Raw genomic sequence first — 21944 nt, forward strand, 5'->3', positions numbered from 1 at the left:
TATCATTTGCAGGGTATAATTTAAATTTCTTAATTATTAATATTTGTATCTTAGATCATTCTAATTGATTCTCAGCTCCTACTTATTATAATTAATGACAAATAACGTAGAACGATGACAGGGTAGTCTTTCTTTACCTCGTTCAAAATTTAGGTATTAAATAACCTGAAGTATGGTATCTCCTCAGACATCAAACTAGTTTCACAACCTTCCACAACAACTTTTATGTACACGGCTTTCAAATTATTGCATATTAACTTGGAACATCAGTTCTATCGTGTGATAATCTTTTATTACACGACACGCTAAAGTGTCCAGATAATCTAAAAATAATTTAAGGCAAATCCTGTCTATTTTTCAACGTCTATGTATTTATATGAACTTTTCGAACAATCTTAGTTTCGTCAATGATCGATTAAGTATATTTGACAAAAAGTATCTATAGTATCCAAGTATCTACATTGCAAGGTTACAATTGTGCTTCTATATGTGGCAGGTAACACCGTGGCACTTGCGTGCCACTTGAGCACTTAGATTTAGGGATCGTGCAACCCTAGTAGTGGGCGGATGTAAGTAGATTTAGGGACTGCAACAGCCGTAGAAATACTCACTGTGGAGGTAAATTTAGAACCTTTACAACCATAGAAATTCTGCGCGTAGAAAGCATGCCTGACAATCGTCAGAAAGTAACGTGAAGCCATTGTTACTTACGAAGATTATCGACGGTCATAAGAGTGAAAGATTTTCAGCTATTTTTTGAAAATATATGCGGTCACGATTAAATAATGGCTTAGCGACGATAGAAATTAAGACTAGGCCAGCTGAAATACGGTAACATACACGAATGATTTATACGTTTCGACAGTGTCACCCAATTGCTCTGTCTACACAAAATTCTCGGGTATTACAAAGTCTGCGTGTAATGAAGCGGTTTACGACGCAGGATGCCAGTGTTCTGCTAAGTTCTTCCGGCGACGACAATAAATCTTTCCTATCGTCGACTTGTATCTTCCTCCTAAACAACAATGAATTTCTTGTAGATATACGACGACAAAGAGTTTCTTAAGAGGAAGGTGACTCTATTCTTTATCCAATTGCCGTAGTTCTCCTTTCTGTTTTGCGAACAATCGAGTTCGATGTTCTAACAGTAGAAACTAACAATAACACATTTTACACTGCGTTTTCATGAACGCGAAACTTACTTGGCTATACACGAAAATTTATGTATTTTTATTTATAACTATACGATACAGGAAATAAATACAATTGAAAGTGAAGATGTATCTTCGTATAATTATTATACGAATTGTTCTACATCAAATGGTAAAATAGAAAAGGTATCTTTTTTGTGACCAGCATGAGACGTGTTAGGGGAGAAAATATTTATTAAGCTAGGTTTTAACGAGTTTTTAGAAACGCGATATGATTTATTAGGCTGGTAGCTAAAAGAAAATAATAGATCGTCGAGTTGATCGCTTTTAGCGATTTTTGTATCGCAAGGAAGTTTGGAAGTAACCTAGCATTATTTATTTCAATTATTTTTAAAAGTCCATAGATTATGATGAAGTTTCCCTAATATATTAAAAATCATTCACTTATAAAGCACTCATTGAATAAAATTTGGAGAAACATTGAAAAACCACTGTTAACTTCTTAAAATTTAGTCTTCCTTGAATTCAAGTTAAGTGCCGATGAATATCACTGTGAATAAATATTCCCGAGTGTATGAAAATCTTTCACGAGTAGTTAACTTTGACACTAATGTATGTATAATTTTTCTAGAAAAGAATAGAAGCTAATAATCATCCTCTGACCTCAATCAACTCGTCTGTAAAAGAGATTAACCTATCTAAGTAAAAAATTTTCTTGACGATTCTCTCAAAGAAATTTTAATTACAGTATGTATTTATATTCCATTGAATGAACATTTGTTTGTTGATCCACGAAATGTATTCTCGTATTGTATACTTACACATCTCCATACGCGTGTTCGCCGTCGATTCAAGATATTCCCTAACAGGCAATTTGTTAATTGCCATAGAACCAGGCAGGAATTCTCGGTTGACCGGCTTGCGTTTTGAAACGGTCGCCATGAGCGGAGCTTGTTAGCAGTAAACAACAATAATAATCTCGCTGATAACCCCATTACGTAGCTACGGCTGGTAGGCCGGAGATTCACGGATCACAGGTAGCCAGGTAATTAAATCAGAACCCAATCAGCCGTTGGTTCATTCGATTAATGAGCATCGACGTAGCCCCTGCTTCGTTTGTCGCTATTCGCGCTGCCAATTTATATTTCGCTTACAGGATGCGTCACGGCTATGAGCCGCATCTTTGATGAACGACAGGTTCTCTCGAAAAAACGTGTAACAAGCATCGATCGTAATTCTCAGCTATTTTCTGAAAATATGCGACTCTTCGAGTGACAAAAGTATCGCTGTGCCAATCACGATTAATAACAACTTTGCGATGGAGTGTTAAATGCGTTTTTACATAGACACATCGTCTTATTGTAAAAACTATGATTGGCCATTAGCGCAGCTCTGATCATTAAAGGTGATAGTACGAAGATTAACAGCAGATTAAAAATGAAATTAAACATCTTGGACATTAAGAAATCCGTAAAAGAGTGCGTATAAATAGATATGCATGTACCACTAAACGATAAGTCTGAATTTTTGAAGAAACCATTTTACTTGTCAGCGAAAATCCGATACGTATGTCATTACAGCAAACCACGTCAATGAAATTTTGAATTTGGAATAGTCAGCGAGCGACGACCGAGAGAAGAGATAAAGTCTTCGAACCGTATCTCGGCGATCGATCACTAGGCGCTCGTTTATCTTTTTTGGAAAAACACGAAGCCGCCGATGAATCGCTCCTTTCAACGTCTCGACAGTTTCTTTATGGCCGTTTGAAGCAAACGAGCTTGAAATTCGATTGATAAAGCGTCCGCTTTGTTTGGCGAAAAGAAGATTATCGATGGAAACGTTCGCTTTCACGGGTAGGAAAAGAATCGAATTTCCCCCGATCCGATTCGAAAGCTAGATTCTCTTCGTTTGATGGAGAATTTCTCTGGCCAATCGAGCTATTTAAACCTTCCACAGCTTCATATTCGAAAGGACTAACATCTATTAGTCACTCGATAAATTTGTGCTTACTGACAATTTCACACAATGTAAAAACAAAGAGGGAACGGATAGAATCCAATCTAATTTAATTGTAAGGATTGCAGTTGCACATATTTTCCCATGTAATGGACGAGCTTGAAATTCGAAATAATCTTCCAGCGACGTTTAACAGAACCATAAAGAAAAACGTGACTTTCTGCTTGATGATTAGATAGATTTGTTATAAAACTACATGGAATGTTATATGATTTTATAACGAATCGAATGCAGATGATTCAAACAATGCAAAAGATGATCGTGTATAATTAGAATAATTCTATTTTTCCAAAGAATTATTTTTTCCTTCTATGGTATATCTAAACAGGAGACAATTTTAATATTTCAATTATGTTCATTGAAAACAACGAAGAAGCGTGTTTAATATTCAAATAATATCAAAAACAATATTATCACCACGTTGCATTATATTTTACCATCCTGCATTAAAACTACAAAATTTCCTATAATATTCATTATAATATCGTGATCAAAAAACAGCGAATTTCGTACACGACGAGTTTCCCTTGGAAATGTACGGCAGATAAAATCACGTTCGAGGAAAATAGAGCTGTTCGAACGCGTTATTACACGGGGTCGGGCGACACGTTGAAGTAAAACATCTTTGAAATTAACGCGCCCTTACACGCGCGCCGATCGATAAGCATCAACACGTCGAACGCGCAAACCCATTAACGTTGCATGCGGTCGTTCGCATTCAATGAAAAATAAATGGAAGGAGATCACCGTAATTTCACCGCAGCCAATGAACAATTCCCACTTTACGTGACGAGCGATCGACACGTGTGATGATCGATAGGCGACGTTGCGTTTTTCTTTTTAGCCGAGTCTTCAACGTCCGATGAACTCCGTGAAAAAAAGAAGAGAGCAGTTTTAAGTAACTCGTTTCTTTGCGCGAGAATCTAATTTAATAATATCGTTTGATCGATGGGATAAAGGCTCTTGCATAATTTCTATAAGCTTACCAACGCTTATTTACAGCGAGACGACTAGATCATAATTTTAAACGTTAAATTAACGGACTATTCTATCGTAGACGTTCGAACAAATCGATTGTTTTATATTCGTTTTCGTGAAAATTATATAATTTTGGAAATATGCGAGCGAAACCTCATGTCCAAACTTTCAAAGTTAGCTAAAGAAGTTATGGATAACGAAACTGACTTGATTAGTTAAAATTTAGAACGTTTTAACAGTTAGACATTTCTTCTCCTGCCTCCTTTTTTAGTTGAGAAACTTTGCGAGGTACTTGTTTAAAAATATGTTCAAAGAGATTTCAGACCTGTCAGTTTAGTTGCAACTTCCCTAGAGTTAAACATCGCCATCTCGTAGTGCAAAATTTCTATTTCAAGAAACAAGTGAGGTACCTGTTTAAAAATATTTCTATGCAAATTTCGTTTTTGTCAGATCGATTGCAACTTTCATAGAGTTAAACACCCGTTATCTTGCGACGAAAAACCTCTGTTTCAAACAAACGGGGTTACCTTACCACCTCATAAAATATAAAGTCCCATTCGGAATAACGATCGGCAGACGATACAATTGCTATTCGAATCGAATATATCGCTGTTGAAAGCGATTAAAAGAAGATTAGCGTTCCCCGTTCTCCCATAGCATAACCCGTTTAACTTCGGAAATGCGCTTAAAAATCGAACCTTAACTTCCTCTCGAAATCTTCCTCTCTTCCCCCTTTTCCATATGTTTTTTCTCCCTCTTTTTTTAATCGCCACTCATCGTGTCTTTTTTACGCGCTAGAATTACCCAAGGAATTTGATCGATATTAAATACCAGGCTTCGCTTTATCAGCTTGCTCTCCGTAAACGAGGTACTTCGTGCTGGCTCGTTTAATTCTCAAACCCCCATCCTCTCTTTAACAAATAGAAAAAAAAGAAAAAATCCGACTTCGCCCGCTAAACGACAGAGATCAGAGTGACGGTACAGTATGATAAGCCTAAACGCGATAAGCCTTAACGGACCCACATTGGATTTTCATTACACAGGATCACGGCAGATACGACGGGATTCAGAGGGTCTTTTTCGGCGGAGGATTACGATTCTGGCTGCACAATTTGCTGCTACTCGACTCACTATCCTATCTGTCTCATGGACAGTTGAGCCTCAGCTTGAATCGGATGATACTAGTTGACGTCGACGACATATTCGTTGGTGAGAAAAGGACTAGACTGAGAAAGGACGACGTGATGGCGTTGCTGGCTACTCAACAGAGGATTCAGGCGCTGGTTCCGGGGTTTAAATTCAACTTGGGGTTTTCTGGGAAGTACTTCCATCACGGCTCCGCGGAAGAGAATCTGGGGGACGATATGCTTCTGGAGAACGTAGACAGGTATATATTATTTTTGTATATTTTCTTTTCAAGTTACTAGTATTTAAACAAGATATTTCCTAACATTTATGTGCCTTTCACACAGTGGCGAATCCATAAATAGGGAAACTATTGCTCGTAAATCCAATTAATCGTAATGTAAAAGACTTATTTTTTCTTTTCTGTAACTTCTGCGATTCTTTTCTGTATTGAAACGACGATTAAGTGATTTCGTTTTTTAGAGAATACTAGTGTTAGATTAAGAACGACTCGTGAATACATTTCACAGTGCGCACAGTGAAAACGGAAATGGAATTGGCAGAGAGTTGTTGCGCGAATCGGGTGGTAAACAGAGCGCAAAAAGATTCACTATTGGCGCAAATTGACGTATTGAGACCGTGCACGTGTCACGGTTGATCAGACCGCGGAAGTTGCACCTGTTTGCGAATTGTCGCGATTTGTTCCAGTAATTGCTTTCCTATGGACGGCAATTAAATTCGTAGATCGATTATGTACATTTTCGATTGTCGATGAAATCAATAGATCACGCTTGTTCGCTCTTTTTATGAAAATATGAATATTAACTCGTATCGTTTGGTTGAAAGTGAGTGGTTTTAAATGAAATAGAGATCGTTAGTAGAATTTGATAAATGTTTATCAAAATTGAGATTTACGTTTCTAAATTGCAGATTTACGTGGTTTTCCCACATGTGGAATCATCAACAGCCTCATCTCTACGAGAATGTAACACATCTACAATTGGACATGGCACTGAACAAACAATTCGCGAAAGATCACGGAATCCCAACAGGAAGCGGCTACAGCGTAAGTCCTCATCATTCCGGCGTTTATCCGGTTCACGAAGGACTATACGAGGCGTGGAAAAGGGTATGGAGCATCAAAGTCACTAGCACAGAAGAGTATCCCCATTTGAGGCCTGCTCGATTAAGAAGAGGCTTCATTCATCGTAATATAATGGTAAATCTTGCCTAATCGCTATTTCAATAATCCACTCCGAAGAATTAAAGTTCACTTCCCTCTGCAAACACTATTTTTCTCCCTGATACTTTCTCTTTTTTTGTTAATCACAAAGAAAATTTAATATAAATAGTTTCAGTTGCCAGTATCTATATAGTACATAAGCACATTTCACCAATCAATATAGTCCGAACAAACCAGCTAGCGAGTTAAACAATTTTTTCTCTTTGTTTTTCCCACATAGCTCGAACATTGAACATGCCAATTGTTTGACGTTAACAGTCGGCAACCGACTGGGAAACTATGCAAAAGCAATAAACGAATTCGTGATCGAATGAATCGATAGTTTCGTAGTTTCGTGCTTTGTAGATTGACTTTTTGTCGAAACTTGCGCGACTGTTGGCCTTAGAGAACAGGCTAGTTCACGGATGAGCATTGAAGACAAAAATCGATGGATCGACGCGCGATAAAGCTGCCAGCAAAACATCCTTTGTTTCGTAGATTCTTTCGCTTAGGGCTTAAACAACCAGTCGAGCAGATAAAGAGGAATAAAAAATTGATTTCCCTGGGGCGTACGATTCTTATAAATCGCGACGAAATCAACGATAAAGGGAAACGCGTGACGATCTCTTTCCTTTGTTTCTGTGCAAGGTCCTACCGAGGCAAACCTGTGGCCTTTTCACACACACGATCTTCATCGATAGATATCCGGGCGGAAGGGACAAACTGGATAAATCGATACAGGGTGGAGAATTGTTCCAGACCATCGTTCACAATCCTGTAAGTAATCCAATATCTACTTTTTCCAAAATATGCTTTGCACTTCCACTGTTCTCTTTTAGATCAATATTTTTATGACGCACATGTCGAATTATGGGAACGATCGTCTGGCGCTATACACTTTCGAATCGGTGATTAAATTTATTCAATGTTGGACGAACTTGAGATTATCCAGCGCTCCACCTCTTCAACTCGCAGAGAGATATTTTCAGTTGTATCCCGAAGAATCTGATCCTGTGTGGGGCGTAAGTTGCTGCTATGTGAAACTGTGTTATAGTTATGATAATTGGTAGTCGTAGTAACGAGGCGTTTATAAAAACTCTCATTTATATTAAAGAATCCCTGCGACGACATAAGGCATCAAAAGATCTGGTCGAGGAATAAAACCTGCGATCAGCTACCGAGGTTCCTGGTAATTGGTCCCCAAAAAACTGGCACTACCGCTCTCTACACCTTCCTGTCCATTCATCCGGCGATAAGCAGCAATTTGCCGAGTCCTGACACGTTCGAGGAGATTCAGTTCTTCAATGGAAAGAATTATTACAAGGGTCTCGATTGGTAAGTAAGACGAAGCAAAAACGAAAACCGGTTGCTCGTTTCGAGGAAAAATTTCAGAGATACGCGAATCTCGTTAATTAATCTGCTCTTAACTTATCGTTCTATTTTCTCTTCAGGTATATGAGCTTCTTTCCAGCGTCGAAAAACGAGAGTTCACGGTATCTGTTCGAAAAATCCGCGACCTATTTCGACGGTGAATTGGTGCCGCGCAGAGCTCATGCGCTTCTACCGAGAGCAAAGTTAATCACTATACTGCTTTCGCCAGCCAGGCGTGCCTATTCGTGGTACCAGCACACGAGGGTCCACGGCGATCCTGTAGCGAATAATTATTCCTTTCACTCGGTTATCACTGCGAGCGATACCGCACCGAAACCTCTACGCGATCTCAGAAATAGGTAGGTTGCAACATTGTGCAAGCGCACGAATAAATTTCTGTTTGTTACGAGCACGAGAGCCCCTAGTACTTGCTCGAGCTTGAATAACGAGTCGTTAAAAGTTCTTGAATAGTTGAATGCAAATAATAACATTATCCGGCCACGTAATAGCCGTACGGGGTGTAGACGAGCGAAGATCTAAATTGCTAATGCAGTTCGACCTGCGTGTAGACTATCTGGACTGTATGTCTGCGGTAGAATATTAATTGTGCGCGGGAAGACAAATGCGGCAAGTATCATTCGCTTGAGTCTGTTACAGATGTTTAAATCCCGGGAAATACGCCCAGCATCTGGAAAGGTGGCTTTCCTACTATCCGCCTCAGCAATTGCACATCATAGACGGGGAGCAGCTCCGTCAAAATCCCGTGGAGACGTTACACGAGCTACAAAGATTCCTCAAGATCACGCCCGCTTTCAATTACTCATCTCACTTGAGGTACGACCCAAAGAAGGGATTCTTTTGTCAAGTTACCAACGAGGATCGGACGAAATGCCTCGGCAAGAGCAAAGGCCGTCAGTATCCTCCGATGGAGGATAAATCGTACAAATTATTACAGGTACTGTATAGCAAATTGGGAAACATTGAAAGCGGACAAGAGTAATATAAAAGAATGATTTCTTGAATCTGTCGTTCGTTTGTTCACAGAGGTATTATCTATCCCATAATACGGCCCTAGTGAAATTATTAAAACGGCTCGGGCTGAGAACGATCCCACAATGGCTGAAGGAAGATCTCAGCGACACGGTGATGACCTAGCAAACGTCGATTATATGAAACGACACCGTTTCTGAACTGTTTATCTCAACGGTGAACGAAATTCACCGGTTACTAGCTGAAGATCTGTAAAATAATTGTACATTCGATTATATTCCACTGGACACCAAATCCTCGATGGAAGGACCATTCAAGTGGCCTATCCCAGTGGTTTGGCCTAAGATCGGTGGGGAGCCTGCGAAACTAGTCACTAAACGGTTTCACGGTGAACACGACCGTGACTGTCGATCGTTGTTAAGCCAATAGCACTATTATTAACGTTATATTATTATTGTCATCGTTGTTGCGTCGTAGAAAACATGGTTATTAGGAGAATACAGCCCGATCGCTGGTGCCATCATCCGTCTATTAGGATTGGACGCTTTCGTTCTAATCTTTACTACTAAAGATGAATTCAAGAACAAAAAAAAAGAACTCTTCGTTTATACCCAAGTTAAATTTGTCTTCGATCTTAGTACAACGTGTTTCTCTTCGACTCTGTGAAGTCGACAATATTTTAATAAATCAAAAGACCACAAACAAACGCACATTTTAGATTTGCGTAATGATAATCACGAACAAGTTGTCGAGTCGAGGATAATAACTTTCTTGAAACTTGAGTAGTAAAGAGAAGAAGGCCAGAGAATGCTTTAACGAATGAAATTAAAAGCGACCAAAAAAGAAAAAAAAGAAAAGAACGGTATTTTGGAAAAAGGCGATACTTGACTTCTGTGAGACGTCTGTCCAGATCGTTGCAATGTTTGAAGAGATTTATTTCCTCATGAAAATGATCAATGTGGATAGATTGAGTACGTTGATGTTTTGATCGACGATCCGTCAGTCCTTTACTTCTGGTACTAATTGCAGGATCGTTTCTGCGAGTGTGAGATATTTTGGGGACTTTGAACTTTCTTCCCGCCCACTTACCCTCTCAGAGACACGATGTACATTAATTCTCGTTGTGTAAGCGTATTAAAAAAAATGAAGAAAAAATGAAAAAAAGCAAGAAAAAAATTATAATGATGATTCTATGTATATTTTGACAATACTATTCTTGGTACCGCCGATGGAAAGGTCGATGAAAGATGTGTGATCGCGTCCGTTTGTACATTTATGTATCGTACTGTTTTGATGTGATCGTAGGTATACTATAATGAGTTAATAAAATAAAATTTAAAGGAGGAAAGAAAGAAACTATTTCGAGAATGGTGGTTGCTCATTCTCAGCGAACGATGATGTTATGTGGAGAAGTGATAAACTGCCTATTCGCAATAACTGGTCACGTTTAAGGCACACAAACATATTCTGATTTAATGATGATTCTATGTTCCAAAATAGAAGAATTATTCGTTGTTGAAGAAAATCGTGAAGATTTTTGGAAACTTTAATACCTGGCGTATTATAGCGAATTGTATGTCGTGGAAACCAGAATGCACTGCTGTGAATAAAATCGTCTTATTCACAAGATAGTCTTAATGATGATAATGGTTTGTTACAAGCATATCAGTTATGATCATCTCTGTTAATCGTACGATGTAGTAATTACTTATTACTTCTATCAATAGATTTAATTCATTGATTTTCATTCAACAGTCTTTGATATGCTACTTTTCTGGTATTCTTTCAATATTGATATTCCTATCGGTCTAAAAATTTCAACAAACATATCTCTTTTTAGAAAATTCTTATTACTTAAATAAGAAGCACGATTATGAATATTTATTGAGAAATATAATTGTCTGATCGTCTTGAAAAAGAAAGGCGATGAACACTATGAAACATACATCTGGCCCAACACGAGCAATTTCAATATTATGAGGTCATTCTCCGTGGAAATGCACTTTTAAAAAAGCCACGTATCAATGACGAACGTTCTATATTTTTTCATACTACCTTATCAGTGTCATGTTACCCCTTGTATATTTTGTTTTCATTTTTATACTGCCGTTAAACTGTGTCGCGTGACGTTTAACGAATCATGTACAAAGTTTATTGTTAATATAATAATAGTTAAAGATAACGATATTAATACTAAGCGATTGATCTGTTTTGTCAAATCGTGCCATTTTACCAGTGTTGTATATACAATTGTATTATTGTACCAATCGCAGCGTCGAATCTCTAGAGTCAATATTAATCAATTTTGTTCGGTATGGCGGTGGCAAAAATTGTCCGATTTCTGCCAGCTGACAATAATATGTGACAAACCGAAATCGGAAAAAATCATAGGGGAATTCATTATACGAGTACGAATATTTAAAAGGTCCTTCGGTAATTAGCACTACTTCATCGTTGGTTTAGCAGTTTAGGTACATTAAAAATGTTTCTTTAAACAAGATTACCGGAAATGGATAAGATTATAATTTATGAAGTTCCCTTAATTTTTCCTATTAAACACTACTGTTAAAATTATAATTGTTAGGCAATTAGTATTCAGATCGTTTAATGATTTATAATTATCTCCATATTTAATATTGTGCGAGCCAGTCTAATATTTAACCAGCGATAAAATATTGCTAATATTAAATTACGCGCGCATTTGAATTGCAAATTATACCAATCAACGCGCGAAGGGTAACGTTTTGTAGGTGTTCTAACAGACTGCTGTGCAAAAAAAGAGAAAAGCTGTCATTGTACGAATAAAGAAAGACGCGTGTAGAATATGTGTACGACTTTAATAGAACCTTTAATTATTTAACTTAAAATTATTCTATTGTAAAATACTGTAATAACTGTATGAATAGTCCGTAAGTTCTAATAAAACAAAAGTTAAAAATCTTTGATACCGAGTCTTCTATAACTCTTTACTTAAACTACAATAAAATTTCCTTTCCTTTGTTCTAATCGATATATAATTCGATCAATCGGTACAAAAATTCATTGTATATAAATCAATCATTTAAACATTTGTTTCACATGGTCCGTGATATTCTTCGTTAATACATTATTTTTAATACCTAGAAACTCCAGAATTTGTTCATAATGGTTCAGCGAAACTTGTTCCCGGTTGAAGATAAACGGGATCTCTGTCGGCACGGAATAATCTCTCCAGGAGTGATTTCCTCCGAGTCCTACCTTCAGCTACATTCGCTCTTAAATGATTCAAATATTCCGATCTGTTTCTCAACAAGCCCGAGTGGTGTAAGGTACCGAAGGCAAGAATCATAGTAATTGCAACGAAAGCAATTATTGTGACTAAACAGATCAGTTGCCACATAAAGTTTAACAAAATCATCCTTACTTCATCATGTTCATTGATACAGAAAAGAGGAACGAGAAAACTTCCCCAAATAGCACAGACCAAGTGAATAGCTACGATGTTACAATAATCTTCAAGCGCACTATTAAACACTTGCCTTGAGACCAAATAAAAGATAATGCTTCCGGTCGTGCCCAAACCAATTGCCATCATCGGAGAGTAAATATCCAGTCCAGCAGATATTACCACCAGACCGGCTACAGTAGCTTGCACACATCTCATTACAGTCCAGTGATTAAATTCTTCACGAGGAATAAAGAAATGGAAAGCCACAACGAGCAGACTGCACGAACTCGCGGCCAGTAAATTGTTGACAAAGATATTTTTCTGTGTTTTGGCTTTCACTTCGAATCTTAGTGCTTGAATATTCAACATACCGAGACTCTAAACCCAATCAAAATATAATATATGTAATAATTCGTATCATTTTCATACAAGTTTCGAAATAAATTTTAAAAAGTTTATATCTCAATAATGTTACCTGTAGACCAATGAACACGAATAATTGACCAGCAAAAACAGTTCCCGCGGAACCAACAGCGATGCTCGCGTCATCTATAGCATCTAGACGAAGTATCCTTCGACCAAGAGTCAGGCAACCTATGAATCCTGACAATCCACCCACAAGGTGAACAACTGCGGAGCCGCCATAATCGTGGAAATACACCTCCTGCTGCAATAATACGTTTGTTCGTATCCATCCTTGTGGCGTCCAAATCCAATGAATTAGAAACGGTTGCACCAATCCAGCCAACAAAAATCCTATGATAAGGTAACCGATGGTATGCGTCCGACCCACGATTCCACAAGTTAAAATTGCAGCAGCAATTGATACGGCTGACCAGCCGATTATAATTTCATCCTTATCGACGATTTCGTCACCGATCCAGTGTCCTTCGCCAAGCAAACCTTTTATGTCGCCTGTGTAGGCGATGACAATTCCAACAAGTGCATAGACTATCGTTACCCAACAAAAGTCAATGATGTTTTGTAATAGAATCAAATTGACGTTGTTGACTGGTACGCTACCAATGTGTATAAGAACAAAACCAATTCGTAGTAAGATAACGAGAATAATACGAGCAAAACTCCGCCACGAGGAAGTGGTTGAGATTAAGTCGTCATTCCTGAACCGAAAAGAGTAATCGTAGTAAGTATAGTTAAAATCATCTGGATAAATAGCAGACATAACCTCGGTAAGAAAGTATCGATCGAAATCAATGTGATTACATTGTCGAAATACTAAAAGCTATAAATTCACTTGGGACACGATTCTCTGTCGCTCGAGATACAAAACGAGAGTTATAAATTTAGCAAGGTTAAAATAAATTTCAAAGTTTAACACCGACTGGACGCAATCTGATCGTTGTCGTTTGAGTTGCCGCGCGCACGTATTTTTCGTATTGTAGGTCACTATCGATCGATCAAGACTCGATACGATTATATTTACTGCATCATCTACATACTAATTAATTGGGCATTAACATTTAATGGTATTTACTTTCACACGACTACAAAAATTTAATGCTGTGAAAATGATATCTGAAGCCTGATAAGGGTATGGAAAGCTTCATTGGGAAATAAGGATATGTGCAAATACTGTTTGGAATCATTATACTTAGAGATATAACTTTTAGGTTAGTTTATATAGCCAACACAATAGCCATTATATATCAACAAATATTTATTTATTACTAAAATCATTTCAACATACAAATATTGTCAATAGAAATAAAATCCGCGATTTGAATATTCAATATATACCGCGCAGATGGGTACGCGAAGCGCTGATTGGTCGGAGGTTAGTGAACCAATGGTAAGTAACGAAGTGCGATTCGCGCATGTCACGCTATTGGTCGTCGCAAGGTCGTGGTCTTGGGCCGCAGGGACGAGCCGGCAAGCGATGCCGCCCGATCGTCGCAGGTAGTCGCTTGAAGTCGGTTGCTCGTTTATCAGTGTTCGGTGTTAAGTGATACGTGAAAAAGAACGATTTCACAGTACTCGTTCACGCAGTGCTCTGTTTTTCGCGGACGATACGAATAAGATGGCTACGGTAAGCTGCCGTGCTCTGTGCGTTGTCAAATGGTATGAAGTGTCCCGCGTGCTGAGTGTTTCCTCCACTCTGGTCACAACAAAAAGCTACCGGAACGTGAGTGTTGACATACATTGTTATTATCTATAGGCTTACATATGTAGTGTAATATAATGTGTGATAACGACGTTTATGTTCTGTCAATATTACATATCTTGCTCGGTTAAAAGCAACAACGTTTCTGTATAAATTTATATTACGTTTTAAGATTATGCTACTACGTATGCTTTCTCTTTTTTCGCTGCAGTCTTTCACTATGCGTCATATGTATCATATTATGAGAGCATTTTTCAATGATCGAGCAACAGGCTCCCAAATATATACATCGGTGAAACTTGTCTGTCGTTTAGCACCGGACACGAGTTAAATTGAGCCTGCAAAATTCCACCGGTACTATCCACGGTGCATACATAAACATGTATTCCCCACTGTGCTTATCAAATATGGATACCATGTGGGGCGCAAGGGTCCATTGTACTGTTTTTGATACTCTAGAACTGCCAGAGTAACCGAAATGATCACTTTCTAATTTTTCATGGAAATTTGATACACACTTGCAAGACTTGAATACATTTTCCATTTCTGTGCACTTTCTCGGATTTTTAATAAAATACACGGATAGAGGCTACTTTCTCCCCTTGCATTATGTATTTACACTCACGTATATATATATATATATATATATATATATATATATATCGTTGTGCATATTTACGTATATCGTGTCAGTACAAACTTCAGCTCTTCATTAGTAAGGATAGTTCTGGCGAAATACCATGTCACGAGGATATGTCATTATTACGATAGTATTACGTGGAAAGTATGACGCATGGTGCACGTGTAAATTCACGTTCCCTCCAGCTGTTTACTATTACGTTAGTGACTGATATGACGACGGAACGCCGTTACAGATTGAATTATTCCTCATACGTAATAAAGAACGGAGACCAATTTAGATATACATCATGCGGTTCAAATGTCACATGACGCTTGACTCTTTCACCGTTTTCATTACGACTTTCTTACAATAGGTTCATTCGAAAAACTGATATATGTTTCCATGTGGTCCATACGTCACATTCTTGCGCAGGCTGTGTCTCCAATACGTCGATATTAATTAAAATAAATAATGCTAGTTACCGGCTGCGTCCGTGGAATCCCGCTATTAGACTTATCGTCACATTCGTTGCGTCAAAAGGATGTTTTCGTAATCGAATTTCGTCGTGCATCATTCCATTACCAATTTAATTGAATTAGTTAGAGATGCAATTTAGTTTCTTATCAGTCGACGATTAATGTCGAAACGGAAAATTAGCTTTCTTCGAACGTTGCTAGCGGGTTATTTGTCCGGGTAAATACTGGAAGGACGGATAAACACAGGTACGGATATGTGATGCACTGTTGCGATGGACTATACTTTTGCTGTATCCAAAAAACAAGAAAATTTTCAGTTGAAACAAATTATTCAATTGTGCTTCATTGCAATTTGATATTGTATATAGCTGACCGTTATTTTGAATTTTTTGATAAATAAATTGCAATTTCGTTTTTCTTTTCTTTTTATATATATATAGGAATTGGAAAACCACACCTTTGTTGTCTCGTATAATACATGATTCAGAAACGCTTGCGGGCTTTTATTCTACGAATCGGATAAAACCGACGATTTTATCTTATTTGGAAATTTGACCGTCGTGGAACAGTATTAAATTAGGAGACATTGGATTACCAGATCAGACCAATATCCTAAATTTTTTATTACAAAAGTTGCAAATATTTAAAATTTGTATCACACAGTTGTACAATACAAAATTAAAGATATGTATACGCACACATGCACGTATTACATGGAATTCAGAAATTTAGGAAAAGTCAATAGTTTTATATGTATGTTATATGTATATCATATATGCATCAATAATTTTATATATTGTAGTTTTCTATAATATGAAGTGAAATAAATTCATCTTCAAAATTTTTTATTATTTCATGTTATATAAAAGCATTTACAATTCAGAATTTTGTAGTTATAGTGAAACAGCAAAGAGTGGCGTGATTTGTATATGTCGATGATGAGAACCTCAAAAGTTTAGGGCCTGAGGTATGACACTTCTTTATACATTCATCTTCGTCGAACATCAAAATAAGGTTTATGTCAGCATGATTATTACATATAGGGTGGGACAGAGGATATTTGATAATGGACCATTAAGGAGGCTTAGAATTCGATCTGATATGGAACGGGCTTATTCTCTTTAAGATAATAAACGACAGCTCATGCAGAAAGTAAGAAATGTTATGGGAACATTTATGTGCATATGATTCTTGCTTTAATAAAAGTATCTTTGATGAGTCTGTAGCGGTCCATTTGTTTTATGGGATCATAACCGTTTTTAAAAGAAATTGCTATGTTCCTCTGAGACTATCCTAGAGTGGAAAATATAAATGCAACAGTCATTTAAATAACTTCCAGTGAAAACTCAATTTAGAGGAAAAGAGAGAGACAAACAGACAGACAGATTTCCACTTTTATACTTAAATAAACATTGATATTAAAAGAGAAAAAATTTGGAATTTTTCTAATTTGTAACTTTAATTCATAGAATCAATCGTTGAGTGAATTGCAAATTCAGGTATTACATGAATAGTATCTAAATGTATACATCGAGTACATTAGTCACATAATTGATGCTTAATAGCGATCAGAGTATATAATACGATTCACTATTGATAGTGCCATTAGATAATGCGATAATACTAGAGTAGATAGTAATATTACTGCACTATGCAATACATAATAATAGATACTACAAATCGGTTGATTAAATGTTTCCTAATTTCATTTTATCACTGTATCAAGCTAATGTAAGTTCCGTAGACTTCATTTATAGATCAATAAATTAATTACATCGGGTTTTTGATCGTATTAAGTCGTGCATAGCTTGAATGTGATCAAAGGAATCGTTGCAACACTATAATGCACATCGTAGCGCCGTTACATAATACTTAGCGTACGTTGTGACGCCATGAATTCGTCACAATGGTTAACTATAAACTGCCCGCCGCAGCTTAGAATATCTTCGACATCCTCTTAAATTCCGGAAATATATTTATCTTGACTCACGACGAAAACGAACTCACACGAACTATTAACGGCGAATCGTGGATTACAAATATGTAAATATTCTCTGTCTTGTCACAGCTATTGAATATTGAGCGAGTAATATGTAAAGAAGGTAAAAATTCTGATAAATAGAGATGATGATTCAAATCTTTACGTACTTTAATTCTTTGAACTCTGGCAATTTTTATGATGTGATCGATCAGCAACTTCGGCGCATTTTACAGTAAAACCACGTATAGAGTTCGAAACCAAAAATTTCGTTTTGAAAAGTGGAAGAGATAGACTGCGGATTTTTATGCATTTATAGGAAATTTGAAAGTGCAAAGTTGTACAGAATGCACATATTATGGAAAAATATGCAAAGTATGGTGCTTTCTATAACACTTGGTACATAAAACAATTTTCTTCCGAATTTCCGAGGTTCCACTCTTCTCATTTTATTATATTACCAAAAAAAAAAAAAGGAAAAAATGTGGATTTGCGTAAAAATACTCCAAAATACCAGCTAGAAGTATCTATGAATTTATTCACACAATATTTTCTTTTCTTTTCCATCTTTTTATCGTTGAAAAAAGCAAATAAACTTTAGGCTCTATTCATACTGCCACATCTGTATTAAAAACGTTTATCTTTTTTATAATAATTTGAAGGGAAAGGAGATAATTAAATTATTTAAAATTAGAGCATTTCTAGATATCACGGTATAGGTATTTTCTTACCCTATTCTTCCATAACTTGCGTTCGAAATTATTACTGTAACCGGGGATGTGTGCCGTGCATCGCGTTCACATGATTTTTGACATTTATATCGAGTCATCGGACAAGATATTCTTATCACAGATTTGCGGGACGCAACAGAAGTGGCAGTGACGCACTTCCATTAAAATTTATTCGCTAAGGCACGATACTCTAATTTATCCGTACAGCTACGAGCATTGCGCAGACTGATGTATTCACAGCATCCAACACGATGTGTGATTCATTTCATATAATCAAGAGTAACTCTCGTAAACGAGAACTCTCCATCGTCCCCGTCTGTCTGCTGCTTCGTTGAGTTATCTGAAAGCTTCCATCAATGGACCGATACGATCGTGAAATATTCTCACTACCAGTCACCCAAAGAGCTGATTCCATTTATTGGAGCAAGGGTTCGAATAATAGACCCTTCTCTCTGCTTAACTGTAACTTTGTTTGCGAATTTGTTTCTCAAGTCTGTATCGATTCAACTTGTTCCCCCGTTATTCATGCAAAATGCAGGAAAGTTTCCATCGATTAATCACTCGAACCCTTCATTTCATATTCCTTAATTAGTTTCTATATTCACCGTTTCGTTGCGTGGTTGAAAGCGAATTTAGTAACGAAGATACAAATTGTACTTGTACTTCGATTAATATTATTTCAATTTGATTAGATAGGTTGAGTGGAATTGAAAACATTGTACATGCAGATGGAAGATTATTTCTTATGCAAAAATAAATTAAAGGGCTGTTTACTGAGAAAATCGATTATTCACATGCACTTAAATCTTGACGTAGTTAAGATACGTTGAATGATAATATAATAATAGCATATTTTGCACGAATACATCGTTTGCATAATTTTTATGACTTATCGAATTGAAAAAGACCTAAGGGGAATATTTCGATCTTGTAAGTGGATACGTACTACGCAACAAGTTCTTAAAATTAACTTATTCTTCATTTATTTTTGTATAAAGAATTCCTTTCTATCTACTTGTAAAATATTTTCGAGTAAGCCCTCTATATTTCTGAAATTGACACTCCCTCGACTGGAAAATTCCGGATTCCAGTAAATGTATCATAAAATTAATAGGAATTTATGGAACGATACCTATTTTAAAATATAGTATGTGAAAGATCTAATACCATCAGTAAGTGCTTTTTCATCTACTATCTGGAACGTTGGTAGTATCGAAGGATTGAAAATCACTCTCCTGTGTGATGAGTCGTCCAAACTGTTGTTTCATAGCGCGGAAGAAATGTGCATATAACGGATATAGTGAAGCAAAAAGCATTCTCGGAATTGTCAGGTCGTTAATCTGACATAGATTTGCATAAAGTTGTTGACTCACGTTAATGCGTAAACGTTTGCGAACGTGACGAATTCCACGACCATATCTCGAGTGCTACTGACACTGAAACGCGAATGTTGATCGATTATTGAAACCTAAAATCTCCTGTTCTGTATTTTCAGCATTTCACTCGAATGACAGTCAAAGGTAAAATTCCGAAAAGTTTAGGTCTAAATTGAAATTTTTAGAAGAATTTAATTACCGTATTTTTTTAAATTAAAGACGAAAGAAATTAAAATTTAAAAAATCTCTTCTATAATAATTTATTAATTAATGATGTTATTGAATTTTGATATTTGGAATCTTAATATTATCCTTTCTGATCAAAACTGTAGAATTCTATCGTGTATATCTTTTTTCTTTTGACGATAATGGGTTGCTAGGTAATCGAGCTCAAACTCTACACCATTTCATTACAAGATATAGTAAGTCGTATAGTGTGTGATTCGTTTCTTAATTCACCGTTCAAGAACAAAAATTCTCTTAAGTCTCCATTAAATTTTAATAGAGTGGATAGAACATATTCGTGAAAGATCCCTTTTTAGATATTCGCGTGGGTGTTGGTGATAAGCTAATCACTACGCTTAGATTAGAATAATGACTCTTATCGGTTAGTCCATAAAATAGGGCGACACGGAACGGTATTATGTAGCAAGTTAACAGCGCATTATGTTTATTTATAATAAAACACATTAGAAACTAAACAACACCAATTTCATCAAAGTAAAATTTCGCAATAACTTCTAATACCTTCGTCGCATTTGAACGCTTTAACGCTTCTTTCTTTAATGTATATTTTTCTAAAATGCTATTTTTAGGAGTTGAATAAAATTAATTGCACGAAAAATCAATCACTATCGATAAAAAATAATAAAGAGCATATGAATGAGCTATTTATTAAAATATACATATTCATTATATTAATATTAATTTTAACCCTAATCTTATCTGTAACCAACAATAATAATAATTGATTTATCCTTTTTTATTTATATGACACATGATTGACACCAATGAGTCAGGTTTAAAGTAGGTTACATAAAGATATGTCCGCCTAACCCAAAATATGGTGTAACGGAAAGTAAATTTAATTTAAATTTTTTACATGTATCTCGAACAGTAAAGCCGAGCAACGGTGACATTTATAGGAAAAAGTTGTTGAGATTGACGACGTTAACAACATACTTCGAGGTCATCGAAATCGTTGACGTATACCTCTATGTAAACAATTACCGAGAAAACTTCCACGATGTTAATTACCGCGAAACGCAGTAAATTGCCACGACGAAGCGTAAGAAATTCTTGAACCGATTAAATTCGAGGATATATCTCGACAAAAAGTGACTCTGGCTCAGCGATTCCTCAAAATCCAGTTAGTTAGCACAACTCTTTTAGACAGAACGACATGATTCCGACGCTGAGAAATGATGTCGAGTGGACCGTTTTGTAACCGAGAAAACGATTCACGTAAAAGGAAAGGACTCTCGTGCAGTCTTTGCGTTGGTTAAGCCGACAACAAAGCCCTAAGATCACTCACTTTAGAGTAATCATGATTCTGTTGAGATGTGAGCGGCAGAAAATATTCGTTGTTGTAGACAGTTTCCATTACTGGAATTTTTTATCTTTTTTTTATTGGAGGGTTGAGGAAATTCAAAGAAATAAAACATTCTAATACGCGTCTTCATATCATACAACTTTACATATGCACTTTATATGAATTATTATGAAATTTTATGTTTACAGTTCCGTAACATATAGTTTAGACATTTAGTTCATGAATTCGTTCGTAATTTCGAAATGTTTAGTTTGCAACGTTTGGTTCACGGTTTCATAATTTTTAATCTGCAGTATTTAAACCACGCATTTAAGTACCTTTTGCATAATAACCTGAAGGTACGTATAGCGTTCCTTTATTGTAAACCTTAAATCTGTTGAAATACTATGGTATTTTTGAGAAATATCTATAACACTAAGAATATATTGTTAGAACAGCAAATGTAGCAGGCATCTTGGCACCTGTTTTATTGAAAAAGTTTGCCAACTACGTTTTCAACGTCTGCTGTTAATTTATGTTACTTTGAAGAATTATTTCCAAGATTCTTTTAGGAAGAATAAATATACCTTGTAGATGAAATCGCTAATATATGATAAATAAAACTATCACTCATAGAACGCAATTAATGAATAATCATTTGAGCGTAATTATACAATGCTAATCAAAAATATCAAAGCTTGACACGTATATTGTTATTTGCTTCCAGATAATCTATAATAATTTTAGCGAAGACATTTAAATTTAGAATACTTCACTTTAAACTTATATACAAATGATATTTTTCGAAATCAAGTATCCTAATTTAAA

At 36.3% G+C, this 21944-nt stretch overlaps 3 protein-coding genes across 4 annotated transcripts in view; 2 read left to right on the top strand and 1 right to left on the bottom strand.

The window, feature by feature from the left end:
* sfl (N-deacetylase and N-sulfotransferase sfl) overlaps window positions 1–11793 on the top strand; it is a 161022-nt gene extending 149229 nt beyond the window's left edge. The window contains exons 6-13 of the mRNA XM_033332961.2: window positions 5189–5532; window positions 6201–6489; window positions 7141–7269; window positions 7332–7514; window positions 7607–7827; window positions 7944–8222; window positions 8521–8818; window positions 8908–11793. Of these exons, the coding sequence (XP_033188852.1) occupies window positions 5189–5532; window positions 6201–6489; window positions 7141–7269; window positions 7332–7514; window positions 7607–7827; window positions 7944–8222; window positions 8521–8818; window positions 8908–9018 (1854 nt within the window). The 3' untranslated portion in view covers window positions 9019–11793. The remainder of the gene's footprint in view (window positions 1–5188; window positions 5533–6200; window positions 6490–7140; window positions 7270–7331; window positions 7515–7606; window positions 7828–7943; window positions 8223–8520; window positions 8819–8907) is intronic.
* A 199-nt stretch (window positions 11794–11992) lies between these two features.
* Window positions 11993–13887, bottom strand: Amt2l (Amt-2-like protein). The gene is made up of 3 exons (XM_033332825.2): window positions 13875–13887; window positions 12756–13516; window positions 11993–12658 (listed from the first exon to the last, which is right to left on the bottom strand). Exons 1-3 carry the CDS (start codon window positions 13885–13887, stop codon window positions 11993–11995), a joined length of 1440 nt encoding a protein of 479 aa, XP_033188716.1.
* A 268-nt stretch (window positions 13888–14155) lies between these two features.
* MCU (mitochondrial calcium uniporter) overlaps window positions 14156–21944 on the top strand; it is a 76972-nt gene continuing 69183 nt past the window's right edge. The window contains exon 1 of one of the 2 annotated variants that reach the window (XM_076618370.1): window positions 14156–14423. In XM_076618370.1, the coding sequence (XP_076474485.1) occupies window positions 14319–14423 (105 nt within the window). In that variant the 5' untranslated portion in view covers window positions 14156–14318. The remainder of the gene's footprint in view (window positions 14424–21944) is intronic. The other variant, XM_033332799.2, reaches the window with a different exon arrangement.

This window comes from Bombus vancouverensis, chromosome 5 (assembly GCF_051014615.1).
Source record: "Bombus vancouverensis nearcticus chromosome 5, iyBomVanc1_principal, whole genome shotgun sequence".
Classification (NCBI taxonomy): Eukaryota; Metazoa; Arthropoda; class Insecta; order Hymenoptera; family Apidae; genus Bombus; species Bombus vancouverensis.